The 24,961-nt window shown below is 41.1% G+C and overlaps 1 protein-coding gene across 3 annotated transcripts in view; it reads left to right on the top strand.

Moving 5' to 3' along the window:
- Col9a1 (collagen type IX alpha 1 chain) overlaps nucleotides 1–24,961 on the top strand; it is an 86,153-nt gene that overhangs the window by 44,044 nt on the left and 17,148 nt on the right. For all 3 annotated transcript variants that reach the window (XM_037199841.1, XM_028867989.2, XM_037199842.1), the window contains 15 exons: nucleotides 2,086–2,139; nucleotides 4,071–4,124; nucleotides 4,273–4,326; nucleotides 4,452–4,505; nucleotides 4,924–4,977; nucleotides 5,944–5,988; nucleotides 6,916–6,969; nucleotides 7,062–7,115; nucleotides 16,183–16,236; nucleotides 16,832–16,903; nucleotides 17,382–17,417; nucleotides 18,092–18,136; nucleotides 19,500–19,532; nucleotides 23,113–23,259; nucleotides 23,436–23,490. In XM_037199841.1, the coding sequence (XP_037055736.1) occupies nucleotides 2,086–2,139; nucleotides 4,071–4,124; nucleotides 4,273–4,326; nucleotides 4,452–4,505; nucleotides 4,924–4,977; nucleotides 5,944–5,988; nucleotides 6,916–6,969; nucleotides 7,062–7,115; nucleotides 16,183–16,236; nucleotides 16,832–16,903; nucleotides 17,382–17,417; nucleotides 18,092–18,136; nucleotides 19,500–19,532; nucleotides 23,113–23,259; nucleotides 23,436–23,490 (865 nt within the window). The remainder of the gene's footprint in view (nucleotides 1–2,085; nucleotides 2,140–4,070; nucleotides 4,125–4,272; nucleotides 4,327–4,451; nucleotides 4,506–4,923; nucleotides 4,978–5,943; nucleotides 5,989–6,915; nucleotides 6,970–7,061; nucleotides 7,116–16,182; nucleotides 16,237–16,831; nucleotides 16,904–17,381; nucleotides 17,418–18,091; nucleotides 18,137–19,499; nucleotides 19,533–23,112; nucleotides 23,260–23,435; nucleotides 23,491–24,961) is intronic.

The raw sequence follows: 24,961 nt of genomic DNA, 5'->3' as shown, positions 1-24,961 counted from the left end.
GGAACAATTCACAGTATCCTCAGCAATATCGCTTTGGGGGCATGAGTGTGTGTGGGATTGTAACTAGTGTTTGGGACAAAAACAGTTGCCATTTCTCAGAAAGTTTATTCTGAAAGCCAGTTTGCGGACTACAGAATGTTTAAGAATTTTTGCCCATCAACATTTGGGACCCTGGTTTGGCTCTCTTTAGAGCCATTTTTGCTGATTTTTATTTACGATTAAGTAACAGTAAGATTTCATCGTTGATACACAATAGACCAAATTAAACCCTTTTTAGAAGAGCTACAGCTCCTGTGAATTACAGGCCTGCTCGTCTACCATATTTTCCTTAATCTCTCACACTAGAGCTTTTCTAGATATTTCTCTGCCTGTTTTCTTTTCTCCATCTCTTCTAAGGTATTTCTTTAAAAAACACACACACACAATACTGAAGTCTTGTATATTTGGACATCCACACTACTTTAAGTAACATTCTATGTGCATCTCTCGGTTATTAAGTAATAAAGTCCATCTATTTTGATGCAACCAATCCCCAGGTTATCATCCCTTCCCCGCCCCAGATTTAACTCACTCCATAAAATAGGTGACCTCTCTTTGAAACCAATTACTGTTCTTGATATGTTCTTTATTTGAGGTATTTCTCTATTTGATATTTTTGAAAATTTTTCATTTCTCTTCATTTCTGTCAAATTGCTTAAAAAAAAAGACAGCTCCCCTTGTGAACACAGATGTGGAATGGTTACCTAGTAACAGCACTTTGGGTCTGAGCTCATGCTGAACTGCAATAAGGTAGAGAGAGAGAGGGTGCATCAAAGCCATTTCTATAATGCAAAAGCTGGGGTGTGCTCTCATAATGCAAGGTGAATGATGAATTCAAGGTCTTTTTCAGGTGTTGCTAATCCTTTCTCTTCTGCTGAGTGGAGAATGGCTCTGTTCTGTTGTAGTTCTTAGTGATCAAAGAATTTCAGGGCTCTGTGGTACCTCTGCTTCCATAGTGTTTTTTTTTTTTCTTTTCCTCTTTGAGTCCACCTGTGTGTGAACTTCCTATCAAATGCTTTCTAGTTTTTCGTTCTTACCAGGTCCACCTGGTTTTGCTGGCCTGACATCTATCCAATGCTCTTTGACTGCTTTCCACTTCTTTTTATGCCCTCCTCATTTCATCTACTTCATTAGGAGACTGTCCATCTGTCTGTCCACTCGACTCAGCATTCTGCTTTTCCTCATTCACTTTGTGGATGAGAGGGACATCTCCAGATGGAGCATGTATTTTGCTGAGGAGAATGTGTAGTGAGCACAAAACCCACCGCAGTTTTGTTTTTAAAGAAAACCACCTTCCGATTCTAATGAAGAAAACAAAGATGGTTTTTAGTCTGTAGCCAAGTTCAAGGTCCTTTGCAGCGGACTAGACTTGAAAAATGGAGACACTTCCTCTGTCATCATGTGACAGGGTGGACCTATCTGGAGAAAATAGGTTGATTACTATATATAAAGTGAATATCAATCCAGGAGTAGGGATGTCTCGATTCGTTTAAGAGTCGAACAGTCCCCTCTTCTGAATCACATAGGCATGTGATTTACTTTTATTCTAGATCAGGGATGGGGTGGTGGTTTCTAGAGTTGTTGAAGGCTTTCTTACATCTGTGGCACTGTAGATTCCTCTGTAGCTACCCCCAAATTCACACTCACCTCGAGGCTCTAAGACCTCCAGCGTTAGTGAATTCCCATAGCCACTCAGAGCCTTTTGAGGCTGACTGCTAAATCTTGTTCAGTAGGTCTAAGTTCTCTGAATGAGAACCAGTTTTCAGTTCATGTCAGCAGTTGAGTATAGAGCCACCGTTAACTTAAAATGTCGGAGTGGTATCCCTTATCCCAAGTGCTGTTGGCATGATGAGCAGTCCACACGAGTGGTACCATGTCAAGTGTCTAATGAGTTACTCCTCAGCGTTCATTCACAAATATAGTACACACTAAAAACATAAAGCCTCCTGTTATTCTGGCTGGTATACTTCTTTAGAAAGATGCTGATGCTGATGCCCTTTAACATGCGTGGCTGATCTGAATTTTATTTCTTTGTCTTGTTTTCAGGGTGCACGAGGACTTGATGGAGAGCCTGGGCCTCAGGGCATTCCAGGTCCAGCTGTAAGTAGTTTTTGTTTCACAAAAAAAAAACCGCGACAGTTTTTTTTTTTTAAAGCAATGATACTCTCTCCTCTTTTCCCCTCTCCTACCGCCCCCTCTTCTCTCATTCCCTCCCTTTCCCTCTCTTTTATTCTGATATATCATCTTGCTATGTAGCCCTGGCTGGCCTTAGGCTAGCAGTGATCCTTTGGTCTCAGCCTCCCAAATGCTACTATCACATTCAACCAAAACACACATTTCTAATTTACCCCACTTTTCTTTTCTTTCTTTTTCCCTTTTTCTTTTTGTTATCCATAGGGATACATACAAATAGCTCATACATGTAAATAATTAAAATGGAAAAATAGAAGCCAGGTCTGGTTGTACAGGCCTGTAATTGCAGTTACTCAGGAGGCAGAGGTAGAGGAACCCCAAATTCAAGGCATGGTTGGACTACAGAGTGAGTTTAAGGCTAGTCTGCCCAACTTAGTGAAAATAGAAAGAGGACTGGAGAGATAGTTCAGTGGCAGAGTACTCTCCCAACATGTGAAAGGCTCTAGGTTCAATCCCCAGTGCCAATAAATAAATAGAAAATGAGCAAAGGTTTTCATATTTATTTAAAAATGACAGTCTTTCTTCTGGGTGCAGAGAACTAGTTCCCTGGTTTTCTTAGGGGGTATGCCCTGTGGTCACCTGTTTCTGTGATTGTATCTTCCTTTTGCTTTGGTGGTGAGGGTACTTTGATTGACAGCAGTGACCATGTTCCTGGGTCCTAGGCAGCTCTACCTTTTCCTCTTTGATGGTTTCAGATCTCACTGTTCCACACTTTGACGACCATACACATATGTATCATTGTTTAGACTTCCTCACACCTTTCTGAAGATTTCACAGATTAAAAAAAATCATTATTACTCATCTATACCACAGAAAAGGTAGACATTACACAAGTCAAACAAACTTTCTCACTATTAAGGTACAGTGGGGAAGACAGGATGTGGTTCACTGATGAGCTACAAGATCCAGTACATGAATTGGGACAGAGGCGATTCATGACAGGAAGAATGCTCTGGAAAGCCCTTCTGGGAAAGGAAGCAAAATGCAGGGAGTGCTGTGGTGATGTGCTTTGTGTTATCACAGGGCTCCTGCTGTCTAGATGAAAGGTGTGTGTTGGGAAGATGAGCCTGCATGGATCAAGTAGAAATGCATTATAGGTGATGTCTAAGCAAATAGAAATGGATTGTAGATGATGCCTAATACCAAGCTGAGCAGTCTGAGCTGAGAAATGGCATCAGAGAGCCAGATTAAGCTTGGAGTCATTAAACAATAATAAGAAAGAAACCCTATATTTTAAGAAAACATCTCATCTATTGCCACATATAGCATGTATCATTAGATGGATGCTCTTTGCATAACTATTATTATTGAAGTGGGAACTAAATGGCAAAGAAACTACAGGTGTCTAATCTATTCCTCAGCCTACTATAACAGTCAATGAGATTAGCTTCTATGTAGAGATAGTGAACAATGTTGTTGCTTTTAAGGTGCAATTCAATCTATTTCACATGGACATCCAGAGCACAGAAAAATTATGCACCTGAAATGAAAATAAAAGACATACAACCTCAGTTATCCCTATATCAATGATCAAGACAATTTTTACAAGATTTTTTTTTGAACTGAGCATTTGCGATAGATCAGAGTCCATTTTGAACAAAGAGCAACAGTTACTCAATAGCAGCTCAAAACCATCTATAACTCCACTTCCAGGGGATCTGATGCCAGCTTCTGGCCTCTTCAGACATCAGGCATACAGGTGGTGCACAGATATACACACAGGAAAAACATACTTTAAAAAAAGTTACCCAGTAGTCTGCAATGTGGACGATGTTTCCTAACGTTCAAACACAAGTAAGTAAACTTTGTTCACATTGGGAACTCCTGTGTTTATATAGGGTGATCAAGGACAGCGAGGCCCTCCAGGAGAAGCAGGTCCTAAGGGAGACAGGGTGAGTACAGATGAATCCTTATCGCCGCAGCAGAGCCCGAGTTTCTGAATAATCTGTCAGTTTGGTGTATTTGCATGACCTGTGCATTGCACTCATTGAAGATGCCTTCTTTCCTCTTTCTCTTCTGCACTGTGACGTGGGATTACAGGGTGCTCAAGGTTCCCGAGGAATTCCTGGATCCCCTGGGCCAAAAGGAGACACGGTATGTCCTGAGCTGTAGGTGTCAAATACAGTTCCCAAGGTTACCGTCTTGCAGTGGAACTCCAGGAAATAAGAAGAAGAAGGTGACTGTTTCTAAGACACAGTGTGCTCTTTGTGTGTCCTTAGGGCTTGCCAGGTGTAGATGGTCGAGACGGAATACCTGGAATTCCGGGATCAAAGGTAGCTGTGTGGCCGAGTCCTGTGTGAATGGGGAGATCTCTGCCTTGGACAGCTAAGCTCAACATTTCCATGATACCATTACCAGGAAGTTTGCTTAAACAACTCTGCCATTTCCCCCCTCCCCTCTTTCAATTTCGAAATTGCCAGCTGCAAATTTCTTATTAAAGTAGTACACTTATTTGCTTGCTTAGGGAACTCGGTAAAATAGACCCATTGATGGAAGTAGACTGCAGGAAACTCTCTGTTTGAATGTGTGTCCTGTGTCCTACCCACCACCTAAGCTAAGTAATTTAAAAGTGCGTCTAAGATTAGCTGTTGGAAAAATATTTTCATCTGAAACGGCTGCACTCCTCTTTCTTAGAAGAACACATCATCAGTTCATAAAGGTATAATTGTGTGATTAAGAACTTGCTTTCAGGGTGAAGCAGGGAAGCCTGGACCTCCCGGTGACGTGGGATTACAGGGGCTGCCGGTACGTGCTCGTTTTTGGTTGCTTACATGGTCATGATTTATGAATTTGGAGTTATGCATTTTGTTGAGTTCTGAGGGAAAAAAGATACTCTATTTTTTGTTTTCTTGTGTTTACATTTTTGATGGTTTTCCCCTGTGATTAGCTGGTCATTTGCCCAAGTAGCATAAAAAGAAGAGTACATTCTGCTTATGCACTATTTAGTTTTATGGTTTTGGTCTGCCTTCTCTAGTATCTTCCTTAAATAGTCTAGGGCAGTGGGCACTGCTCTGTCTCTTGCCTTACTTTTAGCCAGTCTTGGAGTTCTTGTTAGCAGGCTGAGACATGAGGAGATTGAAAGAATTCTCAGGAACACTCTGAGAAAGGTTACAAGTTGGGTTAGGTGATACCTTGAAACATTGAAATTGGCATTTCCCTACATTAGTATGGCTGAAAATTCATACGAAATACATTGTTTGTATTTTTGAGTCTTTGAAGGCAAATCTTTCAAGTTAACAAAGGATATTTGGTAGTATCAAGAACTGGCTCCCAATCTGTTACGGCATCTGGCACTTTATAAGCTGCCAGGGGATATAAGGACTCCCAGTACCCAAGTGAGCAAAATGAGGATTTTATTATTCTGTTCAAGAAGCAATGTTATGTCCCTACAGCATCTGCCTGCCCGAAAGATTGTCTGTTGATGTGAGGGCAGGGCTGAATTCTAGCTTGAAAGGTCATTCTGAAAAAAAGCTTTAGCTTGGAGGTTTTCTTTAAGGTTCAGCCTTAAAAAGCCGGGCACAGAAAAACAGAGCACTGCCCACCATGTGTAGCCCCATTACTGATTGGTGTGGGAATGAGGCAGCATGCCCAACCCAATGCTGCCTTTGAGGTTGCCATGGTGCCTTCCGACTCTTCTCAGACAGTGGGTTTGGGGTTTGATGGCTTCTCAGATGTGACGGTTAAACCCAGAATCTGTGTGTATCTTTTTAGGGTGTACCTGGGATTCCTGGTGCCAAAGGTGTCGCTGGTGAAAAGGTAAAAACAAACAACAAACAAACAAAAAAAACCCTTTCAGTTAATGTTTGCTTCATGCCTTTATGAGTTTATTTTGTGTGTAATTTTCAATACACCCAGCCTGGATTGTATTTTAGATTTAACTCCAGGGAGAACTCAGAAAGCGAAACCTTTGGTGGGTCACGTGCTAACTCTCTTTCCCAGCTGCAGAAATCTGCTGATGAGGCTTTCTTCGTGAGAATGTCATCCTTTGCTAGTATTTAAAATAAGGACTCTATTATGAAGCTATACAGAGTGTGTGTCAGATTATGTTCTACAGGGAATTCAAGAACCAGTAGTTGAAAGCAAGAAAACAAAGTGGTAAAACCGCTTTTCTTTAGCATCAAGTAGGTAAAACACGACAAAGGAGAGCTGGCGGCTGGCGAGGTGGTGCCGCTTGTGAAGAGCTCGCCTGAGTTTGATTCCCTAGAACCCCTGTAAGGCCGTGTATGCGACCACATTCCGGGAATGATGCCTGCAGCTCGGTGAACAGTCAGCTTAGCCTGCATGATGAGTGCCAGGCTAATGCGAGACTCGGTCTCAACAAAAACAGGTGGATGGTACCCGAGGAATGACACAAAGATGTACTCTGGCCTTCACATACATGCAGCTGCACCCACATCCACAAGCATATATATGTGTGTGTGTATATATATATATATATAATATATATATATATATATATATACACACACACACACACATATATATGCACACACATGTGACCATGAGATTGTATGTGCATAGAAACACACACATAAGAAGGAGATTCTGTATCCTCCCAGAGTCTCAATGTGAAACCAGGAGGTCAATGCTATTTAAATATAAGCAATGCCCAGTGCGGGTAGGGCAGGCTGATGACTCTATTTGCAGTCTGAATTACCCTAAATGTTGCATTTTTGTCTCTAGGGTAACACAGGTGCTCCAGGGAAGCCTGGCCAGTTGGGAAGTTCAGGAAAACCAGTAAGACTGCAGTTAAACTTTCTGTCAATTGTGATCGGTAGTTACCAGGAGGTGGTCGTTAACTGCTCCTCTCTCTGCTTTCCTTTTCACAGGGCCGCCAGGGGCCGCCAGGAGAGGTGGGACCTCGAGGACCCAGGGGGCTTCCTGTGAGTGCTCTTCTCCCATGCCTTCCCTCTGATAGCTTTGCTGAGTGTCCCTTACTTACAACTGTGTGAATGTTTGAGCAGATCGACAACAAGATGGGAATGCTAATCTCTATCTACAGTGTACCTCCTTTTCAAAAAATGATGCCAAAGATGTGTTAAAAGAAGCATAAAGGGCTTTCCCCTCCCTACCTAGGACAGGGTTTCTCTGTGTAGCCCTGGCTGTGCTAGAACTCACTTTGTAGATCAGGCTGGCTTCAAACTCACAGAGATCTGCCTGCCTCTGTCTCCTGAGTGCTGGGATTCAAGGCGTGCACAACCACCAGCTAGAGCTTTGTATTTTCATCTCATGTTGGAAGTGTTTTTAGTGTGGTTAAAAACCTTTATTAAGATGTAGTTCGCATGCTATATAAAATTACCCACTTAGTATACATGACATTCATTTTTAGTACATTCACAAAATTATGCAGCCATTAGCACAATCATTTCAGAATATTTTCATCACCCACTAAAGAAACTGTTCTCACTTTTAGGCACTGAGTTCCACTCCCTTCGGCTCTACGCCACCCCAGTTCCACTTCCTGTCCCTGTGGCTTTGCTGATCTTGAAAGTTTTCTATGAATAGATCCCTACAATATGCCTTGCGTCACTTGGAATAGTGTCTCAACAGTCACGTATTCTGTAGTATGTTCCAGCACTTCATTCCTATTTGTTGCTACATAACAGTTAACTGTACAGACTAATTACACAGATACATCACGTCCTTTTCACCTATTCATCAGCTACAGGCATTTGAGTCTCCACTTTGGGCTGTTAAGAATATGCCACCATGGGCATTTGTGGTCACACTTTTCTGTGGATGCTTTTGATTCCCTTGAGTATGTACTTAGGAGTGACTCTTCATTTAAACTTTGAGAAGCTTCCCTGTTTCTTAAGTGTAAATATGTCAACTTATATATAAGAACGAACATATCTACTTGTTTTACAGACATTGGACAATGCAACAATGTATATCTTCCTGCTAGAAGATACAATTTAATCCATACAGAGAAATTGACCAAAATTTTCACATTGGGCCTAAAGAGATGGCTCCTTGGTTAAGAACACTGACTGTTCTTCTAGAGGACCTGGGTTCTATTCCTAGCACCAAGGTGAAAAACTCACCACTGTCTGTAACTTCTGTCCAGTGGCATCTGTTGGCCTTTTCTGGCTTTCTTGGGTACTGCATAATATGGTTTAAAAAAACCCATACACATAAAATAAGAGAATTTTAAAAATTCACATTATGTGCTAAAATCTGACTCCACAAAACTCTCTAGCCTTCATTTTCAGTTCTTAGTTTCAGCCTCCTGGATAATAAAAACTAAGGCAGCAAACAAACATTCCAAGTGAGAACATGTGAACAGAACCAAATATACTTCTCTTAAAGCTTCTCTTGAGTGTGTGGAAAGAGGGTTTTCATGCTGTTGTGAGGCAGGAGAGTGGCATTTTGTGCTTCTAAGAAACCCTAGGAAACCGCCGCCTGTTTCTAGCCATGCTCTTTGCTCGCCCACTATTTTCTTCCTTTGGGTTTGAAGCCTGAGAATTGCTAACTGAAATACATGCCACAAATGACTGTCAAGGCACTGAGGTTAAAGCCAGATCACATTTCTTAAGCAGTAAAAATGCTGTATGACTGACTCCGGGAGATGTAGAAGTGTTGGGGAATTAGTATTTTGAGACTGTTTACTGTTAAATCCACTTTTTTTTTCTTTTTTAGCAGAAAGCTGTGTATGGTTGAATGAACATTGACTGTGCACCTATTGTATACCAGGAAAATGCACTGAACACACACACACACACACACACACACACACACACACACACACACACACACACCACATAGGGGATGCTCATTGTTACCAGTTAAGTGAAAGGAACATGCATACAGTAATAACTATCCAGAGATGGAGCATCAGAAGGGCGTAGGAACAGTCGATTCTCTTAGGTGTGGTGGGCTGGATTAGAGGCAGTTAACTGGTGGAGGCTTTGGGGTTTTGTTTTTCACATGTCTCTGATTCTTTGTTCCTGCACTGAGGCTCACAGCATCACCTTTCTGCTGTCACATTTCCTGTCTCTAACAGGGTAATCGATTCTGTCTTCTTTCAGCTCCTCTCTATTGACTTTCTTCTCGGCTTCTGTTTCCACCACCCTGGCTTGCCTCAGCACCCACTTGGGTTCCTGCAGTGTCTTCTGATCTGCTCCCTCAGCTCCACTCTTTACTTCCTCCACCAAGTTGTCTCAGTAGGACACCACTGATAGCCGGTGCTTTCTAGTACTCTTGCATGTCACATGATATCGTCACATCCATGGTCGCCACCCGAGAATACTATGGGAGCACCCGTAATCACTGGGACAAATGAAATTGTCAAACACAGGTCCAAAGGCCCCAAGACACGGTAGTACCTCCAGTCTGTGCACGCCAGAGTATAGGTCTTTCTAAAGTACAGTTTCCTTGCTGACTTTTCCTCCCATTGAAAAATCTTTCATGGCTAAGCATGGTGGCTTTTAATTCTGGTACTCAGGAGCCAGAGTCGGGTGCATCTCTGTGAGTTCAGGCCCAGTCAGCTCGACACAGCAAGTTTCGGGCAAACCAAGGCTACAGAGTGAGACCTTATCTTAAACAACAGCAAAACCATAAAAGCAAAACAAAAATAGTTACAGATTTACACTGGCAAGAGAAAGTCTAAACTCTGAAACTATTTGATAACTTCCTAGTTACACATTTCTCTCCTTCCTTTCCTCCCTCCCTCCCTCTCTCCCTCCCTCCTTCCCTCCCTCCCTCCCTTCCCTCCTTTCTTCCCTTCTTTCTGCTTCTCTCTCTCTCTCTGTCTCTCTGTCTTCCTCACACCCTCATGTGCATGTGTGTATATATATGGTGTTCCCATGTGTGTGGACACATGTGCCATGTGTGCGGAAACCCAAGGTGGACCACAGAAATCCTTCCCAACTGTGCTTCACCTTATCCATGGAGTAGGAGTCCCTCAGTTAAATCTAGAGCTTGCTGATAGGCTAGTCTGGTGAGCCGGCTTATTCCAGAGGTCCTCTGTCTTCATCTGTCTAGTGCTGGAATTACAGGCTGCCATTTACGTGGGCTTTGGAGATCTGAAGTCCGTTCTTCACACCTGTGACAACTGCTTTAGCCACGGAGCGATCACCCCAGAAGTTTACTTCTCACTTTCATCTGTGCTGAGGTCACACTTAGTTCTGTGCAGCTCACTAACTGCTCTGACACTTCTTACCCCCCTTGATTCCCCCGAGTCTCACTCTGCGTTTGTTTAGCTGGATCTCGGCTCCATTTCTATGAGTCATCATTCCCTGCCGAGTTGTTCTGAAGTTCATAACCCTTGGCCTCTCCGTCTCCCCTGCTGTGACTGGAAAGGAGGCAGAGGGATGCCCTAATTCATCTCTGTGCCTCCTACATCTCTTTACTTAGGGCCTGCCATAACGCAGTACTCAATATTTTTTGGAATAAGTTGACTTGGAAGCATAATAAATCCTGCCATGCCACTTTCATTGGTAATAACTGACTTCTCACCTGCAATAATTTTTTTCAGAAAAGAAAATGCTATTATGTTCTGAATATAATAGCTCTGGTGCAAAGTTTTAACACCAAATCGCTCTCCTGGAGGGTGCATTTGCTCTTTCATTTACATCAATGAATTCCATTTTGTAGACAGATTCACACATTTCTGTGTATGGCTGGCAAATTTGATCAGATTTTCCTGTAAATCTCAAACCAAACTCAGTAGAAGGGATTAGAACATATGTCTAATGTATCCTAGATGCATGTCTTTGCATTTAATTTTTGTTGATTTGATTGCAAGAAGGATTAGTTTTTTAATTTTTTTTTATTTTGACCCTCTAGTCCAGTGGTTCTCAACCTTCTTGATGGTGTAACCTTTTAATACAGTTCCTCATGGTGTGGGGACCCCCAACCATTAAATTATTGTCACTGCTACTTCATAACTGTAATTTTGCTACTGTTATGAATCATGATGTAAATATCTGTGTTTTCTCATGGTCTTAGGCTACCTCGGTGAAAGGGTCGTTCAACCCCTGAGGGGGTACTGGCCCTTAGGTTGAGAACCACTGCTCTAGTTATTCCATGGAAACCAAAGCCATACACATGTGTAGGCTTTCTCTGTTACACTTTCTCTGCTCGGTTTATAATTGGTCTGAGTGGCTCTTGATTCAGAGCAGCCAAATAGACTGGCCTTTGATGTGGTGCTACATTTTAGTGGCTGCTAGCCAATCACTCTCCAGGCTTCTTTGAACTTGCCAGGTTTTTGGATGAGTGGGTTATGTTTGCTCTGCTCTCTTGGTTCTACTGGGGATAGCAGCCTGCTGACTTACCTCTTCTGAACATCATATGTTCCTATTGTACTTTTCCTGGAGACTCCCACTCCACCCAAACACAACAGCCTCAAGCAGAGAGGTCTCCATATGGGGACCAGATGGTGTATTGTTGAATATTCTAAGCTGCACCCCATTCTGCCCAGCCCTGGGCAATGGTGTGTGAAGCTGATATGTTTGATGGTAAGCATTCAGACAGATTTTTCTCTGCCTATGTATAGAGGAATATTTAAATCCATGCAAGATAAATAAAACCATATCATATCATAAAATGGAATCCTTTAAAACATCCTTGCAACAGACTGAAAGTTATTCCCTGAGGTAGAGCTCATGTGATTTTCCAATTTAATAGGAAAACGAATTGATAAAAGGAACAGTCTAGAGAAATCAGGATTGATCTTTTGGGTTAAATCAACATCCTCCTTTTTGTTGTTACCAGAGAGAGACACTTAGTATACAGAACAGGCTGAATATGATGATGTATAATTTCTCACTTCTAAAATTTAGCTAGCATGCACCAAAGATAGTATTTATTCTTCAGCTAGTTAGCATTCAGGGTAATTTTGGAAACATAGGAAACATGAGAGCCATGACAAATTAAAGTCATGGAATAGAGACAATTCTTATGAAAACAACTCTGGTAACATTAAGTCACACTAAGTTTTCAGATATCTTTGGAATCTTTTATAAATGTCTAATCGTTCCTTCTTGAGGGAAGAGGTATCAACTTGAATTATTTGGTGTCTGTGTCTCTGCGGTCTCATGCCGTCACCACCATAGCATGGTTTTCAGTTGGTATTTGTTTGCCAAATTCTGCTGCTATAAGACATTTAGCTACTTTTAAAGTTAGGATTTATGAGACTTTCAGTTTTAACCTTTTATCAGAAGTTTAAGTAAAGTTGGTAAAGATGAATACACAAACTGAAACTGATTGCTGGGTGTTTGCTACACCAGACGCACAGAATTAGAATCAGAGGTGAGGAGGGCTGAGGCTGAGGGAATACGGAGCAAAGTGCTGGAAAACTCCAGTGCAGCCCAGATCTGAAGGGCTTGGAGGAGTCGTTCATAGGCACATCGCGGACAGAGGGTCCATATCTTCTCTAAAGCCTTGGGTGGCTCTTAGGGATGTGTGGACAGGTTGGTCTGAAGTTTTCAGAGATGCCCATGGAAGCATGGGAACCCTGAGAGAGACAAAGAGCCTTTTAGTACAATCTCACATATTAACCGGCAGAAGAACTCTGCCTTGATTCTGACTCCTGCTGATTCTCTTGTTACAAATGGAAACTGTTATTGTCATGAGGTGTGTAAATATTAGCCACTGGGAAGAGCATTTCTCTACCAGCCTCCACTGCCCACCCCTGAGAGTGTGGTGACCACATGCTGTTGGGGCATAAGGCCTTGTCATTTATGTGCCTTGCCTAGTTACTGTTGGAATGTATTCAATCTACATTTCCAGAGTGGCTATTTATATCTTGACTACTCATCGTTTTCTTCTCACATTTAAAAAAAAAAAAACCCGGAATTTATGTACATATATGCAGTGTGTGTGTGTGTGTGTGTGTGTGTGTGTGTGTGTGTGTGTGCTTGTGTGTGTGTGTGTATTGTACAGAAACCAGAAAAATGACTATCATAGAACTTTGTCCTTTAAGTAACTTGGCTGTAAGCAACTGTTTAGATACTGTTATGAAAATGAATATTTCCGACTTTCCCAGTGAGGTGATCTCCATAGAAACAGCTACACTTAGAACAGCCTGGTGTGTGTGATGAGGGAGTGAAGAAGAACAAAAGACCCACCTTTTTGTGCAGAAGCAGAGGAGCACACATCCACATGTCCTGGGCCTTTCTCCTGGTCCTACACATACAGCGACATCTCCTGGGTCCATCCATCCAGCCGTGCAGGCTGTCCATAGTGGGACTCTGAGTCATCCACGGGTACTTGCCGCAGGCTTGCCAGTGACTGGGAAGGACGTGGGAAAAAACAGTAAGAAGTTATGAAAGATGGGAGAAAGTAAGATTTTAGCAGAGAGAATACTTGTTTTTGACTCATAAGATAGTTAATCTTCCCAAGAGTAAACCAAAGGTTATATAGTCCTAATACTTTGTTTTTGAGAAAGAACTATACTAATCATCCTTAGTTTTGATACAGTAGTATGACTCTTTTATTTAGAAGGGAATACTTGAGACTCTGATGGAGACTAAGCTTTCAGCTTTCCTCTGATATCTGTTTTTCATCACCAGTGGCTAATAATTTTTAAGATTAAAGTCGTGTTAAACCAGTAACATTGAGGATCTGCATCACAATGTGGTGGAGAATTATTTAAAAACACCAGTGGTATATGCATACATAAGAGAAGCCATCTTGAACTTGGAAGGTCTAGGCCAAATTAAGTGGAACAGAAGCCAATCTTCTCTTCTGTTGCAATTTTTTAAAAGTTAAACTTATTCTTTGGCAATGTCATACATATAGTTAATGTATTATGACCACTCGTACCTGACACATGCCTTGCCCTCTTACCCACTCCTCCATACAATCCCCTCTCACTTTTATTGTCTTTATTTAGCAATTCAATGAGTTTAGTCAGGGTTATCTCTGTGAGCATAGGTGTAACATAGTCCCCTGGAGCATGGGGGACTTGCCAGAGCCTACGCTACTGAGGACAATGATTCTTCTTCCTCCAGAATTCATCCTTAGTCAGTATTTTCTAGGGAAGAGTGGGCCCAAGTATCTTTCCTGTGCTAGGTGTCCAGAGGGAGGACAGGAGATAACGTTTATAAATAGATAGAAAAAAAAAATCTGTTCTAGTGGTCACCTTTCAACTAGATTTACATCCTTCCCAGCTTCCACCCTCAGGGGCACTGCCTCAGGCTTCCAAGATGCTCATGGGATTAAGGACCAATGTATTATCCCAAATGCTTATACCTGACAGGTTAATATAAAAAATATTGAAAAACATTTAAGAGCATTGAGTTTCAATCACTTATAAATCATATGAAATGACTACAATGAACTTATAGCCCACAGCCAGGGGCTGTTGTAATGTGGTAACCTTTAGGGAAATCAAAAATTCAGGTTTACGGATCTTGACACCTTGTTCAACCTAAAGATGAATGGATAACATATAGGCCAGAATAAAACAGTCTTACCAGGGGCATTTCAAAGTATTAATTATTAAAATGGAGGGAATACATCATTTTAAAGGAAAACTAACTCAAATGATTCCTTCCAGTTTTATGATAGATCTCAAAGGAAATGTGGTTGATTATCTACTAGTGTTCCACTCAGCTGGGCACAACACTAGGCATACAGCAGGCTTTAGATAGATCGTATGAAACTGTGTTGAGTTCTTAAGAATAGAAGTAAAAGTCTCACACCTCCTTTTCTCAAAGTTTCCTTTTCTTTAAAGTTTAGGGTTTCAAGTAGAATAGAAATTTGAGGTCTTTGATTTCAAATAAAAAACTTGAAATTGGCCCACAAAATAAAGTTAGCATTGCTCTTCACAGATCTTCATAGTGAGTCACACTTTCCAAAGTCTATAATCTTTGAAGACATATTTAGACCTAGCATGAGTGAAACAAGAAATCTTCTCTCAGAAAGTTTATAAATGTCTGCCATCTGTGTCTTTTTGAGGCTGTGGTAGTGATTTACAGGCAGGCATCTCTGTCTTGTGTTTTCCTTTTTATGCCTTCGTTGAGGTAAGCAATCACTAGCTAGCTGCTCCTTTCAGACATGGCTTACTCTGTATCTCAGAGATGGCACCATGCCAAATGAGTGGGTATGGAATAGCCCAAGAGAAGTCTAAATGAGGACATAAAATGTGTATATATGAATATCCATAATGTAAAGTAGAATGTGACTTACATGCTGAACATTACTAATCATAATTGCATGTACAGGAAGTGGATATGTCCAATGGACCAATGCCATAGCATCCATTGAACAGCATGAGCAGGTTCCATGAGCAGGGTGCCCAGAGGACAATTAGATTCTGGTAGGATGCCCTACATCGTGGTGGTATTGTGTTCTCCAAAATATTGTGCACCCTAATAAACTTATCTGGGGTCAGAGAACAGAACAGCCACTAGATATAGAGGCCAGAAAATGGTGGCACACACGCCTTTAATCCTATCACTTGGGAGGCAGAGATCCATCTGGATTTCTGTGAGTTTAAAGCCACACTGGAAAGAGCCAGGCATGAAGACTCATGCCTTTAATCCCAGGAAGTGAGCCTTTAATCCCAGGGAGTGATGGCAGAAAGCAGAAAGATATATAAGGCTTGAAGACCAGAAACTAGAAGCTTTTGGCTTGGTTAAGCTTTCAGGCTTTTGAGAAGCAGTTCAGCTGAGATCCATTTGGATGAGGACTCAGAGGCTTCCAGTCTGAGGAAACAGGATCAGCTGAGGAATTGGCAAGGTGAGGTGGCCGTGGCTTGTTCTGCTTCTCTGATCTTCCAGTGTTCACCCCAATACCTGGCTCCAGGTTTGTTTTTATTAATAAGACCTTTTAAGATCTATAAAGTGCTATACTGCATCTTCAGTTGACGTGAAGGGAGAAGATTTTGTCAACTCCTATGTTGTAGCAAAAACCTATTTGGAGTGGATTTTTTTTTTTCATGTAATAATTCAGCATTTGACTCTGGTCTGAACGTACAGCTGATGACAATATGTGTTTTCACAGGGCAGTAGAGGAGAAGTTGGACCAGAAGGGTCCCTGGGCATACCAGGAAAACTGGTAAGTGATGTTTCCCATCTCTATGTGTTTACTTCCTACAAAGCAGATACTGTTTTTTTAAAACAGGAAAGGAGAGGAAAACCAATTTGCATAAGGTCATCTAATCAACCACCCATTTTTTGTTGCTATATGAATATGTGAAACTGTAAATATGGAATTTCAAATTGTATCTATAACCTCCAAGAGTATTTTAATTAGTGTAGTTTGAATGCATTCGAAAACCCAGGAAGGCACGAAGTGCTACATTTGGCATCTGCTTTTTCTTGGAATGGAGGAGAACGGTGATGAAGGCTGGCTTTTGTTTCTAGTGTTACTCCTGTTTACACAGCATTAGAAGCAACAGCGTGCTGCCAGACCCTGAATGAAAAAGTCCACTGTTGCTGAGCTGTGCAGAGGGCATTCAGAGGTGGGGTGGAAGGTGGGGGGCCACCGGCCCCTCTTCTGGGTTACAAGAGGGAGCCAAACGGAAGAGGCAGCGCTGAGTCAACCACACATTGATTTTCGACATGAATTGATACCCCAGGGCCCTGTCTGGCTCGTCAACATTGAGCATTGTGGGCGCAGTGACTTGGGAGATTTTCTGTTTGTTTTCCAGGGACCTCTTGGTAGCCCTGGCCTTCCTGGCCTGCCTGGGCCCCCTGGACTTCCTGGAATGAAAGGTGACAGGGTAAGATAGTCAGCATTCTACAGGCTTTTTTTTTTTTTTTTAAATCTGCAATGATGAATCCTTCTTTGTCGAGAAATCAAGCTTGCTTTGCCCAGTGAAGACTTTCTCTAGTGATTATGGTAAAGTTATTCAGAGTTGACATTGAAAAAAAAGAAATAAACCAAAACAGTTACTTCCTGGAAGGAAGAGAAATAAAGGCAGAGAGGCATGAAGTATCAGCTGTAGTTGCAGTTTTTATTTAGTTTATATTCCTGTCAGTGAAAGTTCATTCACATGGATATGATCAGAGAATGGTCCTGTTACCAGAGACTTGGGGAACAATTGTCCGTAAGAACAGATCTCTTCTGGTCCTCATTAAGTGGTGAGAAATGGGGAACTCTCATCCACCACACCTTCCATCATCTCACTCGGGGATGTTGGCTCATCTGAAATTATACACACAACTCAACATACTGAAAAATTGTTGTATCCATTTCAGGGTGTATTTGGCGAACCGGGTCCCAAGGGTGAACAGGTAAGCAGTGTGTGTGGTTCATGGTATAGGATATATGCTACTTCACGAGGGCAGGGCTGGCTGGTTTGTGGGCGTGATGATGATGATGGCGGCTCATAGCCTTTCTCAGTGTACTGTACAGTGAGTGAAACTCTAATGGAGTTTGGTATGCAACCAAACAGTTTTCATATGCGGAAGCTAATGGCTGTTTCCTATACTGTACAGTGCTCTTCCTTTGAAGAGTATGGCCCTGTCTCTCTGACTTTGCTGAATTTTATTCAGATGACACAGACTTTTGAAGTCACAAAATAACACATTAAGTATTGTTTGAACAAGACCCCAGCAAATACAGTGTGAAAATAGAGTCAGCCCTGAGTCTGGATTCCTATTCCTACTGTAGAAAGCTGCTTTCAAGGGTTATTGAGTTTGAAATTGCTAGATGTCACTGTTAGTTTAATTAAATGAATTAAACTTGATCAGTAGCTGAAACCTGGTCTCACCTCTGTCCTGTCTCATCTACTCTTTTTTGGGGGGTGGGTGGGTAGGATTAGCCTGCTGTCATGGAATCAAGAGCTCCTACATGATCCCTGGGGCATTTGGGCACTTATAAATGCTTGTCAATGTTGACTAGTTAAAGTTGACCCAAGAATGGAGGACATTTTATCCTAATGTGACATTTTATCTTAATTTTTTAGGGTGCCTCTGGTGAAGAAGGTGAAGCAGGGGCAAGGGGTGATCTTGTAAGATTCTTTATTTTATTTATTTGGTTGATATAAAACTTTTAAAAAATCTGAAAAAAAATATGATTTTTCTTTCTGACGCTGTTCTCATTATCTTAAAGGCTAAGTGGGTTTTTCTTCTACTTTGACTAGTGATTCCCAATGCCGAAGGCCAGGCCCAGGCCTGCTAATGCAGATTGGTAGACTTGGCTTTAAACTTCTGCAGAGTTCCCTTAGAGATGATGAATTATTCTGTGGTCTCACATCGAGACATTCAAGTTGTTCATATAGCACTACAGAATGCATAGGGATAGATTCTAGCTAGGAAAAAATGTCTTTACAGCCAGGGAGCTGTGGCTCCCAAGTAAGACTGAGGGCATTCTGTCTACCCTGAAAACATCTGAAGGAATGACCGCCATCTCCACAGGGTGAGACGTCCTCCATAGGGTGAGACACCCTCCATAGGATGAGACACCCGAGCCTCCAGGAAAGGACGAGAACAGGGCTCATGTCTGTGTGCAGAGCTGCTGGGTCTGCTGCCTCCTCATGACAGTTTGGGCAGGAACAATCAGACCTAATGTAGAGACGTATGTCTGAGTCCTTCTCCAGTCAGTAAGGTCTTTCCTGTGAGGAGGCTTCGAGCTCTTTAAGAGCAGAGAAACGATCCGCCAATATTTATTCAGACTTGCGAGGTCTAGAATGAATAGAAATGAAATGCCTGAATTGGGCAAAGTTTCTGGATATTTTTTTTAAAGCAAATTTCTGAGATTATTGCATTTTAGTTTCTGTATTGGCCATTCATTTTTATGTGATTAGGGAATGTTTTAAAAGTTAAGTCATTCTATCTTGTAGTGGAGATTTGTTAACACTTGAATGGAACTCATCTAAAATTAACGATGGGAAGATTGCGTAGGTTTATTTCTTTTTTAAAGCCTGAAAGCATGGATTTTTTGTTTGATAGATTTTGGGGAAATGATTTTAAAAAAAACATAGAAAAATAAAAATAAAATTTCAGTGGATAGTTTTAAATGTCTAGCGTGTTTGGTAAGAAAAGCTATTGTAATTCATTTTATTACCTGCACATTTTTGTTCTTGCTGCTGAGCACTGTAGATCTGGTTGAACCTCACAGAGCTCTGATTGCAGCCTATTAGTCAACAGCTTGGTTAGCCAAGGGCTGGGAGGTGGCCTCATTCACACAGAGTTGGGTAGCTGAACTGGAATGACAGCCCACATTTTGAGTCAAACATGTTTTTTTACAATTCGGGGCTCCATCTGCACGTGGTTTTTCTATATGTTAGCAGTACAATAGCATTGGAAAAATGTTTTAGGAAACTATGTAAAGTGAATAAATTGTACTAATATAATTTTCTTCTGCTGATTTAGGGAGATATGGGATTACCTGGCCCAAAGGGATCTGTAAGTATGATGAACAACAATGGTACAAAATTAAAAACATCAATAAAGCTGTAGAAAATGTAATACTCTGCTTCGTGAAATGATTGTATAAAATTAAATTTCTTGAAGGACTTCAAGGAAATCCATGTCAAAATTTGCTCTGTAATAATGGATTCAACCAGTAGGAAGAAATTCTCAGCTGTGTAAATGGATCTAGCTTTTGAACTCACCGCTCTAAAGAAGGTTTTTGTTTTGATATTAGAAATGGCTCAATGAATGTTACATTATAATGCTCTGATATCCTCCCCACATGGGCCGTTTCCAAGAGCTGGCACATGCTCTGCAGTGAGGCGAACAACTGGATCTCAGTGGTGGTTATACTTCTGCAAAATATTTCAATAACTTTCTTGATCTCCCTTGTGTCCTAGTCAAGGACCTGAGAGAGAAGCGGAGTATAAAACAAAATATAACAGAGAATCATCAGAACCATAAAATGATCAGCTTCTTCAATTTTGTTATTGTATAGAAACTAAACTCTTATATCCTTAGAGTAGATGAATTCAAAATTATAGATCTAATTCATAGGAAACCTGAGGCATCTTGATAATGTGCACACCAACACCATTAGGAACTTAGAATTTAGAGAGAAAAGGTGAAGTTTAGATGGTAATCTCAAAGGCCGCTACCCCTAGCTTTCAGTGAATTTTTAAATTCTCTCTACTTCTAGAATATTCCCTATTTCTGTCTTTATCCAACAAATTATCTCCTCAGCAACTAATTTAGCCCCACTAAAAAAGAACTCACTATATATTATTTTTCCCTCTGAATCCTAAAGAATAACTTAAAAAAAAGAACTGTTGTAGAGTAAAATCAGACTCCCAGCAAAGTAGACCAAATTTGTTCTTGGTTTATCCATTTTGTCTCCTGGATATCTGGAACTTTGTCCATTTCCAGTGCTTTTACACACTGTGTTGTTTAACCCTTTCTAGTGTGAACTAGCTTTCTCCTTCCTGAGAATGACTTCCTGTTTATGCATCCTGATCCACCCTCTACCTTACATTCTCCAGGGGCACCCATCCAAACCTGGTTTCAGCTCCCAGATGCAGCCTGTCTGTGGGCTGTATGCTCACCAACATATGGATGAGATCACATTGTATTAACTTCCCAGCCTTTAAACATCAAGGTTCAAGCAACGTTCGTGCATAGGAACACTTGACCTGGTGGTGGTGCACTCCTTTAATCTCATCACTTGGGAGGCAGAGGCAGGTGGAGCTCTGTGAGTTTGAGGCCAGCCTGGTCTAGAGTGAGTTCTAGGATAGGCAGAGCTGTTACACAGGGAAATCCTGTCTCAAAAAACAAACAAACAAACAAACAAACAAACAAACAAAAGAATACTTGAAAGGAATGGTTTAAAATTGCACCAGATATAAAGAGTAAACCCTGATGTGTTTGGTGAGAGAAATCTTATGTCATTATCTAGGATAATTCATTGATGTTGTTCAAGGGAAAAATACAACTCATCAAAGAAAAATTGGCCCTAATGTAGTGACCAACACTTCCTGCATTCTAATTTGGACATATTAGGAATGAGCTGTTAATTCATCTCTTCTCTCCCTACTTCTTATATGACACTGCCCAAGTAATGCTGAAGGAATTGAACTGTACTGTCCCAGAGGCAAGAAAATTATTTCCTTCCATAGGAGCTTTCATTGTCCACTCTGGTGCTCACACAGTTGAAAAGCCGATGTCCGCTCCAATGCATAGAATCTCTCGATTGAAGAACTCTTTCCGAGAGATCCAGGGTCCTTATGGCACCCTGATCTTTACATCCCAGAGTCCCTGTGATTGATTCAATAGCAGTTTTATCCACTGCCATCAAGAGAGTATAATTCAGTGTGGCCAGTTCTTGTGTGCATCTCTGTTCACTTTGGCATCTCTTTGGTTTGCTTTAGAAGTTGTTAGATTTTTTCACCTGGGCACCTGACAATTTTGCAGCCTTGTGTTATATAACTTCAGCTCTCTTGTTAATGTTGCTTTCCAGGAAGTCTTTCAAGTTGTCATTTGCTTATAGAAGCAATCTTGTCAAGCTGACTTAGATGAATATCATTTTTTTTTAATATCATAAAGCAAGATTGTAAAAGCTTGCAGAACCTTGTTTGGATGTGTGTGATGAAATGTTTTACTTCTTCCCTTGGCCTGAAAACATTTGAATATTGGAAACAGTTAGAAGCTGCACAGGAAAAAGAGGCAGGGTGAGATGGCCCTATGGACATTCCTACCTTCAAGATTAGCATCCCCTGACTTCCTCTTGTCCTTGTACCTTCTCTTTCTTATTCTGCACAACAGTTTGCCGTACTGCTTTGCTATAAATTGTAACCAATTTTAGTCTCACAAAAGAGTGAATTAATGTAGTCTCCTTTTAAAAGCAGTTATTATACATGAAGACTTTAAAAATGCTCTTAATGGTCTGCTTTCTGGAAAAGAAAACAATTTACCTTTTATGTATGCCTTCATGCTGAGGAGGCAAGGGTTTGTTGGTTGACTTCTTTAATATTTAGGTTTTAATTTCCTTATTACTTAACACTGTAAAGTTGCCTCCCTTTTTAAATGCTTTACTTTCAAGGTCATATTTTGATATTTTGAGGATACTGGCTTAGTCTATGTTAGGTTTTTGTAATTCTTGCTTATTACTAGTGTCTTCAAGTTCACCAAAAGCATCTTATAAAAGCCAAATAAGTCATATTCTTGGATTGTTGAATTGTTATACCCAAATAGCATATCTTGGAGGAAACCTTTTCCTTGGAGGGGAGTCTTTTTATTCCCAGAAAATGTTACCAATCCTTAGTTAAAAACCAAATGATAGGTTGGGGAGACAATTTGGTGGGTAAAAGGACTTGGCATGCAAACTTCATGATTTCAGTTTAGAACTCCAAAAGTCATTTCAAAGCTGGTCACGGTATCACAAGGGTCTGTAACCCTAGCATGCCAGTGGGAAATGGGAGGCAGAAAATGGGGACTCTCCAGAAACTCACAGGCTGGATAACTTGGCTTAGGAAGCAGCAAAAAAGACCCTGTCTCAAACCAGGTGAAAATGTGAGGACTAACTCCTAAAGGTCATCCTTTGACCTTTGTGTCGTGTGTGCCCCCCCCCTCCACAACACGCACATACCAGAACAAACAACCAGCTTGCTTGGACTGGACTGTATCCCTGTGGTACACCACATGCTCAGCATGTGCAAGGAGCTGGATTCCATCCTCAGCACCAAAACCAGAAAGAGAAAAACCTAAAACCACTGACTTGTTCTTGGTAAGTGGCTTCAGGTGTGGCAAATGAGTCCTTAAATATGATCTTATCTCTGTGGAGATTTTGAAATAATAATAATAAAAAAAAATTTGTAAGTTTACTTAAGTTGGAATTCTAAGTGACTGGTGAGTGGTTGAATGGTATTCTGTGTCTACATTGAGGTAACTTCTGGACAGACATCACTGAGGGACATAAATAGTAGAAAACCTAAAATTCCACCTAAATATTTATAAAATGAGGCTAAGCAGAACATTGGTGATGTCTAGCGTCGGTTTCATAGTACACTGTTTGTTCTAGGTGGGTAACCCTGGGGAACCTGGCCTGAGGGGCCCTGAAGGAGTCAGAGGGCTTCCTGGAGTGGAAGGACCAAGAGGACCACCTGGACCCCGGGGCGTGCAGGGAGAACAGGGTGCCACTGGGCTGCCTGGTATCCAGGGCCCTCCGGTGAGTGGTGGACACATCCCACCGTTTCCTATTCCCATCAATCTCAGCCAAGCTCTTCAGCAGCAAGTCCTCTCATCAGCTCAGCTACCCGGTTCCTTGCGATGTCTGTCCTTAGAGATTAACATTGTTCTCTTTCTAGTTGCAAGTGTAACCTGTGTTTTTCTTTCTTATCCCAGGGCAGAGCACCGACAGATCAGCACATCAAGCAGGTGTGCATGAGAGTTATGCAAGGTAAACAAAGGGCAGGGCCTTCCACAGTTCCACTTCATGCTCTTGCTTCTGAAGCTTTTATGTTTGTAGGTGGGCAAGGGTAAGTAACTAGCTTTAAAGGTGGGAGATGGGGATTAATGTTAGTATCAGTTCTGTTTCACCCAAGAGTTGATGCTTACCACCTTATAATAAAATATCACTTTCTGTCTTAGTCTTCTGTCCACTCCCCATCCAGCCTCCATCTCTGTGTGTCTCCCCCACCCTTTTCCAGAAGAGAGGGAGGTAACACAGGAACAAATGCATATATACATGTCGTTCTTTTTCCATTTGCAACACAAATTCTTAGGAATCCTCCCTCCTTAAGATGCTGCCATGTAGTGTGTATCTGGTATGGTCTTAGGATCACCCTAGATTATGTGAGAACTAAGTGAGAAACCCAGTGCCCACAGGGAGCATAAGGGCATTATTTATACCCACGTAGTACATATGTTTAAAAAGTAACAACTAGCAGTTTTCTAAAAAAGATGAGGTATTTCCTCATTTGTTAATCTTTATCTAAACTTGTCTACAGCTATGGAAATCATTATTCATTTTAGAGTCTGACTAGTTATAAAACCACACAGAAAATGAATATGTACAAAAATAGCCCCAAACTGAGGAGGCACCGGAATGCTGGCACTCTACAGAAAACTCTCTCACTGTGGTAGAACTATGTCTTCAAGAAATGCTTGTCTTTCATGTGCCGATTGAAAGTCTACTTTTTCTAGTAGACGTGTAGAATTTTCTAGCACCAGATGAAAATGAAATGAATGCTTTTATATTTGGAAACTAATAAAATTTTTTTCACTGCACACATTTTTATTTTGGCTCCCCATTTGAGCTGTAAGCATTACTAACATAGCTATAAATTTTAATTTTATGTTTATTATATTAAGAAATTCAAAATAGTCATATTTAAATAATTTTACGCTGTTGGGTAGAAATTTGTTTCCACTTCCTGTTCTTTTTTATACCCTACAGCTTTAAAAACAATATTGCACTAGAATACTTGCCTCAGAGCATTTTAATGGGGTGGATTTTCTCGCCTTTCACGGCTTTAGCAGCTGATTCTGAATGTATGTAAGAATCCCATGGAGTTATTAATTTTTAAGACGAACTGTGACCATTCCCAAGGAAGGTTATTTTTAATGATTGTTATCTATTCCAAGCATGAAAATAAACTGGAGGGAAAGGATTTATTAGAAGCCATGAATTCTCATGGTATTTCAGGTTATAGAATTGCTTTGAACTAAAAAGGCTTTTAGTTTTGATGCCTGGTCTCAAAGAGTGTCAAATCCTAATTTTGAGCGATGCTTTGGATTTTTAAAAGTTCCAAGACAACATTTCCACCCATGATAAGAAACTCATTTTCTTTGCATTCTGGGGTTTCACGTAGTACCAGATAGGATTCAGGTGGCACTCTCAAGGTTCTGGACCACCACCCATCTCAAAG

Source organism: Peromyscus leucopus, chromosome 16_21 (genome assembly GCF_004664715.2).
Source record: "Peromyscus leucopus breed LL Stock chromosome 16_21, UCI_PerLeu_2.1, whole genome shotgun sequence".
NCBI lineage: Eukaryota > Metazoa > Chordata > Mammalia > Rodentia > Cricetidae > Peromyscus > Peromyscus leucopus.
The sequence above is the reverse complement of the archived record's forward strand: the minus strand, read 5'-3'. Positions and strand labels throughout refer to the sequence as shown.